Here is a 12,662-nt window from a genome sequence, read left to right as displayed (position 1 = left end):
TGCCTTCTTTTTATATTCATTTGCATTTTTCTCCTTAATGAGAAAAGTAAGTTACACTGAGGCTCTAAGAAGAAGCAATGTTCCTTCCAGAGGAATCCTCAGAGTCACCAGCAGCCTGCACCTGCGTGCTCCCGGCGGCTGGGACTCCCACAAATCCCTGGGCTCGGCACCGCTAGGGGCGGGTCCAAGTTGCACGCCGGGAACAATATGAGCCGGAGAGCTCTAGGCTTCTGAGGCATTCCCTGCTTGGGACTTCATTTCCCAGTGGCCTCCACGCCCAACTAGCCGCCACTTCCGGCATCCGGGGGTCCCTGTCCTGGAGGGACGAGGCCCTCGGGTGGAGGAGAGAATTCGTGGCTGCCAGAGGCCTCTGCTGACCAGGACCCCAGCCGGAGGGACCCGCCAGCGTGGGTGGGCAGAGAGAGGCGCTCAGGACGGGGCGCTGACAGGCACCCGAGGGAGGGCGCCTGAGCGCGTGCGCGCGCGCAGCGAGGAGCGGGACTGTGCGACCGCGAGGGGCGGCCGCGGAGTGTGGCGGTGCGTGCGTGAGGGCGCGCTTGGTGCTGCGACGGGGAGAGGGGGCGTGCGGACGTGAGCGCGCTCCGCCGCGGCTGTGTGTGTGTGTGTGTGTGTGTGTGTCAGCGTGAGTCACGGGACCGGCGGCCCGCCGCTTCCTCCCCTCCCAGCCACGTGGCTGCAGCATGCCCGTGGCCCCTGTAGAGAGGTCAGACGCTGAGCCTAGAATGAAAGGTTTCCTCCAGAAAGCCCGGGCCTGGCCTTGGGATGGGGACTTTAGCCCTGGAAGTGCCTGTCTGGGCCCCCCCCCCCCTCCACGAGGGCAGCTACCTGTTGCGAACCACCGCATTCTCAGAGTTGCGTCCCCAGGAACAGCTTCGAACGCGGGGACCGATTCCTCCTTTGACTCCCATCCCATTTTGTGCGAAGTAAGGGAGGTGTGGCCCTGGAGGGTACCTTTAAATTTAGTCTGCGTTCCCAGAAAAGCCTGGGGTCTCATGCTCGCCTTCTCCCTCTCCAGTCATACCATTACCCAAAAGAAGGACTCCGAGAAGGATGGAAGAGTATTATTACCACACGTCTAAAGTCAAGGGTGAGTTTGTGCTTTGTATTGCCTGAGAAATGCGTTTTTGTTTCCTAGAATAGAGAGGTGCCTGTGAGTTTTCAGGAAATGTAGGGAGACGTGCAAATTGATACCCCACCATTTGGTCCCCCATGGCACCTCACCTCTTGACAATATTCCCTGGGTAAGTAACTTGGTAAATACCAAAAACAGTATCGTAAATAGTTCACATCTTCTTGAGCATTCCCTTTGTCTGAGATAACAAGGAAATAAACCAGCAGTTAATGTTAAAGCTTTATTTTAGACTCTGATTTGGTAAGAAGAAAATTAGGTGGAATCACACACTGGGTACCTTTTGCTCTTTAAGGACCTGCTTTTCTTTTCTTTCTCCTTTTTTTAAAGATTTTATTTATTTAGTCATGAGACACAGAGAGAAGCAGAGACACAGGCAGAGGGAGAAGCAGGCTCCATGCAGGGAGCCTGTCGTGGGACTGGATCCCGGGTCTCAGGATCATGCCCTGGGCTGAAGGCGGCGCTAAACCGCTGAGCCACCCAGGCTGCGCTCTTTTTGTTTTTTTTGTTTTTTTAAATTTATTTATTTATTTATGAGAGAGAGAGAGAGAAAGGCAGAGACACAGGCAGAGGGAGAAGCAGGCTCCCCTTGGGGAGCCCAGTGCGGGACTCGATCCCAGGACCCCAGGATCATGACCTGAGCCACCCAGGCGCCCCAAGGGCCTGCTTTACAAAGCAAGAGAAGAGTGGAGATGGCTAGCTGATTTTAGTCAGTGTGAGGCTTTCAAAAATGGGAACGTGATAGTAGCAGAAGCTAGTATCAGTAAGAGTCAGGATTTTTCCAGGGAATTCCATCAGCTGAAGTTTGTATTATTGGCCACATCTCTTTGAAGTTTGGCAGTTGTGTGTTTGGCTTCCTTTTGTGTGAGCTGTGAGAAGCAGTGTAGTGTGATTGAGAGGAGGGGCTGTGGATCCAGACTATCTGGGTTGGAATATTGGCTCTCTCTTCCTGGCTGTCTCAGGTTTGTAATGAATGGTAGATGAGTTAATATGTATTAAATCCCCTTAGAGCAGTGCCATCCATACAGTAAGTGCTTGATAGGTCTTAGCTGTTGTTCATGTGTGTTTTAACTCATTCCTCTCAGTTTCTATACAACGAGGGCATCAGCAATATGTGATCCATGGTTATTGCTGCCTGCATATTAAGAAAATGAGTGAGATGCTCAAACAGTATAGAATAAAAAATTTTTGGAAAGCCTGGATGGCTCAGTTAGTTGGTTAAGCATCTGACTCCTGATTTCAGCTCAGGTCATGGTCTCAGGGTTGTGGGATCAAGCCCTGTGTGGGGCTCCGTACTGGATGTGGAAACTACTTAAGATTATCTTGCTCTTCCTCTGCCCCCCTTACCCCCATCTCTCCCACTCTTAAAAAAAATAATAAAAGTGCTTAACCCTGAGTTGCCGTGATTCTACTTCTGGTCTCCGGGGACCAACCACAAATCCCTTGAAATAGTATACCAAAGGGTTATGGTGGGGTTTGCAGGGAAAGTATATAATTTCATGAGATTATTCAAAGTATGCAGGACCTAAAAGGCTTGGACTCATCAGTATAGATAAGTAATTATTAACAGGGGGTGATTTTGCTTTCCAGGGGACATTTGGTAATATTTAGAGGCAACTTTGGTTGCCGTAGTGGGGGGACAGTGATACTTGGATCCAATAACTGGAGGACAAAAATGCTACTAAACATTCTACAATGCATAGGATAGCCCACCCCACCCTTCTCCCCCCAGCAAAGAATTATGTGGCTCAATATGGTATTAATGCTGAGGATGAGAAACCCTGTCTAACATCAAAAGACTGATACTTGGAGTGATATGTAGAATGATCTTGTACAAACTGAGCAAATCACACTAGACTAGATACTCCATCTAGTGATGGAGTATCATGCACTTAAAAAAACTAAGTTGATAAATAATCATGAAAAGAGAAAACATTTGATCTTATGTTAAGCAGTATTCATGTTAGAAGAGTAGTACCCAAGAAGATGTTGTATATAAATCCCATTTACTAAGTGAGGACATTCTATAAGGATTCTCTCCAAAATGTTTTCATCAGTTTTTTTTTTAAGATTTATTTATTTATTTATTTATTTATTTATTTATTTATTTATTTATTTATGATAGAGAGAGAGAGAGAGAGGCAGAGACACAGGCAGAGGGAGAAGCAGGCTCCATGCAGGGAGCCCGACTCAGAACTCGATCCTGGGACTTCAGGATCACGCCCTGGGCCAAAGGCAGGCGCTAAACCGCTGAGCCACTCAGGGATCCCCTTCATCAGTTTTTTAGTGAAGAAGAGAACTGAACATGGTACTGTGTATATCCCGTGCATTTTCTTATTTGGTCTGCAGGTGCTGCTTACCTGCATTGTGTTCTTCAGAGAAGAATCCTGATCATGAAAATTTCTAATTATATTGGTGAGATACAGTTAAGGATGTTAGAACTGGTTCAGGTTAGTTGCTACAGTCACATTGATTTCTTTGTTGACTCTCTCACAAGCTCGGTTCTTTAACGACTGGAAGTACCCAATTCCTGATAGTTCTGTTTTTATTTTTATGGTTTTATTTGGAAGTAGCTTTATTGTGGTGAGGTTTTTTGTTTTTGTTTTTTAGAGAGAGAGAGCATGTGCAGGGGGAGGGAGGGGCAGAGAGACAGAGAGAGAATCTTAAGCAGGCTTCAGGCTCACAAGAAAAAGGGAAACAGTGGAATTAAATTTCTTTAACAAATGCGATTTTCAGGGCACCTGGATGGCTCAGTGCTTAAGCATCTGCCTTTGGCTCAGGTCTGATGCCAGGGTCCTAAATCAGGCTTCCCATAGGGAGCCTGCGCCTCCTGCCTATGTCTCTCATGAATATATAAATTTAAAACCCCAAACAAATATAATTTTTATTATCCTTAGTAATAATGATTAAGGAGTTAATATTAATGATAGGATACTATATTTGAAATTAGGTATACATTTAATTATTTAGATTTTATTCATTTATATATTAGAGAGAGGGAGAGAGAATGAGAGCAAGCAGGGGAAGAGGCAGAGGTAGAGAGAGAGAATCTCAAGCAGACTCTGCGATGAGTGTGGAACCCACGCCAGGCTCGATCTCAGGACTCTGAGATCATGACCTGAGCCAAAATTAAGGGTTGACAGCTTAACCAACTGAGCTACCCAAGTGTCCTTGAAATTTGGTATCCTTTTTAAACCCTACTTGCCTCACTTAGTACTTGACTTTGAATTTTTGCCCCCATCAATTAATAGGGACTGTTATAATAAATAACGGCATAGTATGCCATTGTACAGTGGACCATCTGCCAACTATTAGATAAATTTAAGTTTCTAATTTGGGGTCATTATAGAGCATCCTCTGATAATCATCTGTGTGTGTATCGTGTGCTTCCATAGCTGTTTCCTATGGAAGATTCCTGGAATTGGGATTTGTGTTCATTGTAAGATGCTCAGGTACCTGCAATATGTTGGATATGGTGATAATGATGGAGAGGACACAGCCACCATCTGGGTTGGAATATTGAGATTACACAGAATCTTTTAGGTTTCTTATTACTCTAGCACAGATGAAGTCTGAACAAGAATAAATGTATAGCAGAGTATGACAAAGTCCATCAGAAAAAGTCACCTAGTGTACTTTGAGAGTTTACAGGAATAAATATATATATATTCATATATATATATATTATATATATATATATACACACACACACACACAAGACTAACAGACATTGACAGAAAAAATTTCCAGAAAACTGTATGTCACATTAATAGTTCTTATCACTGCACTGTGGCGCCAATTCTCTACATTTTGCTTAAGGGTGCTTCATAATTGTAACTATTGTGTGGCATTAACTTGGAATTTATAGAGTTATATTTGAAATATATATATATATATTATAGATGGGATCATTCTGCATCGTATTTTGTAACCTGATTTTTCTGCTGACCATGTATCTTGAATATGTAATGACTACATAGTATTCCATTACGTGGATGCCCTGCTGTACTTAACTAGTTGGCTTTGCTGGACTTAGAAAGCTGAACACTGCCTGAGCAATTCCATCTACATCCAGTTTTCTTTTTTTTTCAATGTTTTCTTTTTTTTTTTTTTTTTAATTTTTATTTATTTATGATAGTCATACAGAGAGAGAGAGAGGCAGAGACACAGGCAGAGGGAGAAGCAGGCTCCATGCACCGGGAGCCTGATGTGGGATTCGATCCTGGGTCTCCAGGATCGCGCCCTGGGCCAAAGGCAGGCGCCAAACCGCTGCGCCACCCAGGGATCCCTACATCCAGTTTTCTACCTTGCCCTACTTCTCCCAACCCTGAATTTACAAAGAGGTTCCAATTTGGATGACAGGACCCATTTTCAGCCCTGAAAAGTGGGACACAGGGAGGAAGATCTGCACAGAGCAGGATATGGGGCCCAGCCCTAGGTCTTGTCATTTATCCCAGGAATGTAGGATTCCTTATGCTGAGATATTTTGGAGGATAGCATGTTCCCCAGGACTTGAGGGAGGGCTCAATTTTGTCTAGACTCCTCATGTTTGATGCCAATTTGTATGGGGGGCGGGAGGGAGCAATTGGAGGATCAGAGGGAAAGGGAGAGTGTGTGAAGCAGAGAGGGATAAAAGAGGCATCTTAGGTGGGATACAGAAATGGAAGAAAAAAATTGCTGTATTAATTTAAATCACCTAGAGAGCACCAAGGCACAGGTTGGCTTAAGCCTTTTTTTTTTTTTCTCTAGGAGGGGAAGCATGAGGAAGATGGACCAATTTTGTTGTTCTAAAAACATGGCCTACGTAAGTTGGTATTTGTTTTCCTGTAATATGACTTCACATTTCTTTAGCCATTCCCAGCCATGCTGAGGTCAGTAGGTTATCCCACAGCACACAGGAAGTTTGCTCTGTAGCAGCAAGAGTCTTCAAGAACTTGCAGGCACCCTATGAAATTCTACATTGCTCCTGTCTCGCAGTGCTGTTCTTCGCCTCCTCTTTGTTCACCTTACAATAATCTCCTTCAGTTTCACTGTAATGCGTGTGTGTGTGTGTGTGTGTGTCTGTGTGTGTGATTTCAGGGATCTCTGTCATTCAGGGACGTGGCCATCAGCTTCTCCCAGGAGGAGTGGGAGTGCCTGGACCCTGCTCAGAGGACTTTGTACAGAGATGTGATGTTGGAGACCTACAGCAACCTGGTTTCACTAGGTAAGACTGTCTCCCCCAATAGTAGTTTGTTCTAAAGATTAATTAACATGATAATAAAATTGATATTGAGTGAGTATAATTAATAATTTAATTTGAATTTTAATAATTTCATTGAAGAACTTAATTTGAAATAATTTAAAACAATAATTTAATAAATTGTTAGTGTCTCTTTTCTGGAATATCAGCTTTCCTTTCAGTGAGTTTCAGGGTCATCTGTTAAGAAATAGCTGAGTTCCTTCTTGTTCCCAAAGGAAATAGTTTGGGATTCGTCAGGTTGAAAACGGGCATGTCCGCAAAGTGCCTGTGTCTTACCTACCTGTATCTGAACTTTCTCCCTTACACTGGCCCTCTCTGTAACTGCCTCTTTCCTAATGACCACGGGATACAATTAGGACTCTCAGACATTCATTATATGATCATTGTCTAAGAAAACAGCTTTGGGGATCCCTGGGTGGCGCAGCGGTTTGGCGCCTGCCTTTGGCCCAGGGCGCGATCCTGGAGACCTGGGATCGAATCCCACATCGGGCTCCCGGTGCATGGAGCCTGCTTCTCCCTCCGCCTGTGTCTCTGCCTCTCTCTCTCTCTCTCTGTGACTATCATAAATAAATAAAAAATTAAAAAAAAAAAAAAAGAAAAAAAGAAAACAGCTTTGTATTGTGTTTGATCTTAGAATTACTCTAAATGTTCTGGGTCTGTTTTTTTTTTTCTGACCTACTTGGAAGGAGACAGTGTTCTGAGTTTTTCTATCAAAAGCGCCTCTATGATTTATATATTGATTGAGTCACCCAAATTCATTTAAAATTCCATTTCCTTTATTTTTTTTTTTAATTTTTATTTATTTATGATAGTCACACAGACAGAGAGAGAGAGAGAGGCAGAGACACAGGCAGAGGGAGAAGCAGGCTCCATGCACCAGGAGCCTGACGTGGGTTTCGATCCCGGGACCCCAGGATCGCACCCTCGGCCAAAGGCAGGCGCCAAACCGCTGCGCCACCCAGGGATCCTCCATTTCCTTTAATACACATTCCTTTTGTTTTTTCTTTTTTAATTGTATTTATTTATTCCACAGAGAGAGCAAAAGCAGTGGGAGCAACAGGGATAGAGGAAGAAGCAGACTCCCCACTAAGCAGGGAATCTGATGTAGGGCTCAATCCTAGGGCCCCAGGATCATGACCTGAGCCAAAGGCAGACACTTAACCAACTGAGCCACCCAGGCACCCCAACAAACATTCTTTACCTGCTTCATAGTTGAAAGTTTCAGGCCATGAAGTGTGTATATTTCATGAAATGAACTTACTAAGAATGAACCAAAATGTCTAAGGAGACAAAATAAATAACAACAATAAAAGTGCTGGTTAACTTTGTAGTACTATATGCTAGGCAATGTTGGAAGTGTTTTACATATATTAACTAATTCAATTTTAATATCAATCCTATAAAGTAGGTACTATTATCATCCCAATTTTAGAGATGGGAAAACTGATGGACAGAGTTTAAAGGGCTTACTTGGGGTTGTATCTCTACAGGATAGCAGAGACCAGGATTTACATTGGCCACTCTGGCTTGAAGGTTCATGTTTTCAGCTACTGAATTGTATTTCCTCTTAAAGGACAAAGTCTATATGAGTTTAAATAAAATAAGTCCTTTTTCTAACCTTGCTGCTCTCATTCAATCCTCTCACCCTTCTCTGAAGTCTTTCTCAATATCATTTTGACTTTGAAATTACTACAAATGGGGATGCCTGGGTGGCTCAGAGGTTTAGTACCTGCCTTCGGCTCAGGGCGTGATCCTGGAGTCCTGGGATCAGGTCCCACATCGGGTTTCCTGCATGGAGCCTGCTTCTCCCTCTGCCTGTGTCTCTGCCTCTCTCTCTCTCTGTCTCTCATGAGAGACAGAGAGACGTATTTTTTCATGTGTTTGTTGGCCATCTGTATGTCTACTTGGGAATAATGTCTATTTCATGTCCTCTGCCCACTTTTTAATTGAATTATTTGTGTTTTTGGTATATTTTGGATATTAACCCCATATCAGATATATTATTTGCAAATATGTTTCTAGGAATTTATTTCTTCTAGGTTTTCCATTGGTTGGCATACAGTTTTTCATAGTATTCTTTATAATTCTTTATACTTCTGTAGTATTGGGTGTCAGGTCTCTTCCTTCATTTCTGATTTTATTTATTTGAGTCCTGCCTTTTTTTCTAGATATGTCTGGCTAAAGGTTTATCAATTTTATTTCAAAGAACCAGCTCCTGGTTTCATTGACCTGTTCTGTTGTTTTTTTAGTCTCTATTTGATTTATTTCTGTTCTAATCTTTATTATTTACATCTTTCTACTGGCTTTAGGTTTTGTTGGTTCTTCTTTTTCTAGCTCCTTTAGGTTTAAGTAGGTTGTTTATTTGGGAGTTTTCTTATTTCCTGAGGAAGGCCTGTGTTGCTATAATCTTCCCTCTTAGAACAGCGTTTGCTGCATCCCAAAGATTTTGGACCATTGTGTTTTCATTTTTCATTTGTCTCCATGTATTTTTTTATTTCCTTTTTGATTTCTTGGTTGACCCATTCATTGTTTAGTAGCATGTGGTTTAGCATCCATGTATTTGTGTTTTTTCCAGATTTTTTCTTGCACTTGATTTCTAGTTTTATACTGTTGCAGTTGGAAAAGATGCATGATATAATTTTAGTTTTTTTGTGTTGAGACATGTTTTGTGGCCTAACATGTGATCTGTTCTGGAGAATGTTCCATATGCCCTTGAAAAGAATGTGTATTCTGCTATTTTTGGATGGAATGTTCTGAATATATCTATTAGGTCCATCTGGTTCAATATGTCATTCAAAGCCACTGTTTCCATATTGATTTTCTTCCTGATTGATCTATCCATTGAGATAAGGGGTATTAAAGTCCCCTACTGTTATTGTATTACTGTTAGTTTCTTCCTTTATGTCTGTTAATAGTGGCTATATGTATTTAGGTGCTCCCATGTTGGGTGCATAAATATATACAATTGTTATATCTTGTTGTTGAATTGTTCCCTTTCTCTGTTATGTAGTGTCATTCTTTATTTCTTGTTACAGTCTTTATGTTAAAGTGTAATATAGTATTGCTACCATAGCGTTCTTTTCACTTCCATTAGCATGGTAGATATTTTTCCATTGTTTCACTTTGTCTGCATGTGTCTTTTTTTTTAATGTTTGTAAACTTATTTTTTTTAAGATTTTATTTATTTATTCATGAGAGATACACAGAGAGAGAGAGAGAGAGGCAGAGACACAGGCAGAGGGAGAAGCAGGCTCCCCCACGTGGGACTCGATCCTGGGTCTCCAGGGTCAGGCCCTGGGCTGAAGGCAGCGCTAAACCGCTGAGCTTACCCGGGCTGCACTGCATGTGTCTTTATACCTGATGTGAGGTCTTGCCTTTTTAATGTATTCAGTCATTGTAGTCTTCTGATAGGAGCATTTTGTCCATTTGCATTTAAAATAATTATTGATGGGTATGTACTTAGGGCCATTTTGTTACTTGTCTTATGGTTGCTTTGTAGTTCTCTGTTACTTTTTTTTTTAAAGATTTTATTTACTTATTCACGAGAGACACAAGCAGAGGGAGACACAGGCTCCATGCAGGAAACCTAATGCGGAACTCGATCCGAGAACTCCAGGATCATGCCCTGAGCCAAAGGCAGATGCTTGACTGCTGAACCACCCAAGCTTCCTTTCTTTTCTTCTCTTGCTTTCTTCCCTTGTGGTTTGATGGCTTTCTTTAGTGTTATGCTTGGATTCATTTCTCTTTATTTTTTTGTGTATCTATTATAGGTTTTTGATTTGTGGTTACCATTAGGTTCATGTATAACATCTTAGGTATATAGTCGTCTATATTGAGTTGTTAAAATTTGCTAAAATTTTAATTAGATGGTTGCTAAAATTTGAATCCATTCTAAAGAACTAAGTTTTTACTCCCTCCATTCCATTTTATGTATATGATGTCATACTTTACATCATTTTATTTTGTAAATCCCTTAGCTGAATTTTATAGATATAATTGATTTTACTACTTCTGTGCTTTAACCTCCAAGTTGGTTTTGTAAGTGATTAATCTACTTTTATTATATGTTTGCATTTACCTGTGAAATTTTCTACTATCATAATTTTCTTACTCCTGATTATGGCCTTTTTCTTTCCATTCAAAGAATTCCCTTTGATGTTTCCTATAAAGCTAGGTTAAGTGGTAATGAACTCCTTTAACTTCTGTTTGTATGAGAGACTATCTCTCCTATTCTGAATGATAACCTTGCTGGGTAGAGTATTCTTGGTTGCAAGTTTTCCTTCCAGTATTTTGAATATGTCATGCCACTCCACTTTGCCCTGCAATGTTTCTGCTGAAAAATCAACAGAATAGCCTTACCGATTATCTCTTGTATATAACTTTTCTTTTCTCTTGCTGCTTTTACAATTCTCTATTACCTTTTGCCATTTTCATTACTATGTGTCTTGGTATGCAACTTGTTGGGTTAATTTTATTGGGGGCTCTCTGTGCTTCCTGGATCTAGATGTCTGTTTCCTTCTCCAAATAGGGAAGTTTTCAGCTATTATTTCTTCAAATAAATGTTCTGTCCTCTTTGCTCTCTCTTCTCCTGGGATCCATATAATGCAAATATTATTATACTTGGTGTTGCTAAGTTTTCTTAATCTATCCTCATTTTTAATTATTCTTTTTATTTTTGCTATTCAGCTTGATTTCTTTTCACTACCCTACCTTCAAGGTTGCTGATACATTCTTCTGCTTCCTTTAATCTGCTATTGATTCCCTCTAGTGTATTTTTTGTTATTGAGGTCTTCATCTCTGATTAGTTCTTTTTAATGTTTACTGTTTGTTTTCAAAGTTCTCACTAAGATCATCCACTCTTTTCTCAAGTCCAATGAGTATCTTTATGACCATTACTTTGAATTCTTTACTAGGTACAGTGCTTATCTTTGTTTCGTTTCATTCTTTGGCCATGATTTTGTCCTGTTTTTTCACTTGGGACATTTTCCTGTCTTCTCATTTTATAGAACTCTTTATGTTTGTTTCTATGTATTAGGAAAATCAGTTACAGCTTTTGATCTTAAAAGTAGTGGCCTTATGAAGAAGAGGTTCTGTGGTATCCTGGAGTGCAGAATCCATTGTTTACCAGAACCAGGTGCTTCAGAGATGTTGCTTGTGTGGGTTGCCTATGCTCAGCTGTTGTGGCAGAGCCTCTTTTGCCTTCAGTCCATTGGCTGCTGCAGTGGCCCACTTTGTCAGTTCTGGGCAAGGTTTGGTCACTGTGCTGTTAAGGGACCATTGGGGACTTGTAGTTCAGTGGTGTCAGCAGTCAGACTAGATGTGTGCTCTCAACCTATTTGTTGGGTCTGTATTTGCACCAGCTTGCAAGGTATTCTCCCTGCCTTGTCCCTCAAGGGGGGGCAAGTTTCCTCGTTTACTGGTAGACGGGGTTGGCAATCAGACTGCCTGCTCTTAGTCCATCTGCTAGGGCTGATGTCACACTTTCATCAGCAGGGTATTCTCTGTACTGCTAGCTATAAGGTTTGGTTGCTGGAGCTGTGGGCACACTGGAATGTGTGGTTATCCTTCCCCTCCCCACAAAGCAGGAGTCACTTTGGGGGTGGTACTGGTCCTGACTGGGGCTGCTTGCAGGGTGTGTTGGGGCTGGAGCCCCTTTGGAGTGGGGTAGATTGGATGGGAAAGATCCTCAGGAGAATGTGAAGGTGGGACATGCAGGGCTAGCAAGGTAGGTGATGTGTGTTTGCACTGGTTCCCTAAAGCTTCAGCTATCTAGGTGGCAGTTGGGGGTGGGCAGGGAATGGTTCCCACCAGCTCTTGTGTTCTTGGGGAAGTTTTCTAAAGATCCCCATCCCTCCAGCACACATTCTGAGATTAATAAATAAATGTTCTTTGTGTATACCCCAGGCGCTTTTCAAACTGCTGCTTCTGGGACTCCTGGGTGGTTGAGCATCTGCCTTTGGTGCAGGTCGTGACCCTGGGGTCCTGGAATCGAGTCCCACATTGGTCTCCCCAGGGGCAGCCTACGTTTCTCCCTCTGCCTATGTCTCTGCCTCTCTCTGTGTGTCTCTCATGAATAGTAAAAACAAACAAATAAAAAAACAGTTCTTCAAACTGCTGCTTCTATTCTGTATCTCAGCAGGTTGTTTGTTATGTTGGCTCTTTAAGGATGGCAACTCAAGTTTCCTTTCATCCTCTGGCTCCTCCAGAACTAAGCCTGCTGATTTTTAAAGTACCCAGAGTAGGGACGCCTGGGTGGCTCAGTGGTTGAGT

General features: G+C 42.2%; 1 protein-coding gene across 27 annotated transcripts in view; it reads left to right on the top strand.

Moving 5' to 3' along the window:
• The first annotated feature begins 204 nt into the window (after nucleotides 1–204).
• LOC112928380 (uncharacterized) overlaps nucleotides 205–12,662 on the top strand; it is a 45,509-nt gene continuing 33,051 nt past the window's right edge. For 7 of the 27 annotated variants that reach the window (XR_012000461.1, XR_012000463.1, XM_072752644.1 and 4 more), the window contains exons 1-4: nucleotides 286–411; nucleotides 1,037–1,108; nucleotides 5,900–5,954; nucleotides 6,230–6,356. Coding sequence is in view for 24 of the 27 variants with exons in the window: in XM_072752644.1 (XP_072608745.1) it covers nucleotides 5,910–5,954; nucleotides 6,230–6,356 (172 nt within the window). In the remaining 3 variants the exon portion in view is untranslated. Of the gene's footprint in view, nucleotides 945–1,036; nucleotides 1,109–3,499; nucleotides 3,601–5,899; nucleotides 5,955–6,229; nucleotides 6,357–12,662 lie in introns of all 27 variants that reach the window. The other 20 variants (XR_012000462.1, XM_072752656.1, XM_026010054.2 and 17 more) reach the window with 19 other exon arrangements.

The sequence above is a fragment of the Vulpes vulpes genome, chromosome 1 (assembly GCF_048418805.1).
Source record: "Vulpes vulpes isolate BD-2025 chromosome 1, VulVul3, whole genome shotgun sequence".
Classification (NCBI taxonomy): Eukaryota; Metazoa; Chordata; class Mammalia; order Carnivora; family Canidae; genus Vulpes; species Vulpes vulpes.
Note: the sequence above shows the minus strand (reverse complement) of the source record. Positions and strands in the feature narration are given on the sequence as shown.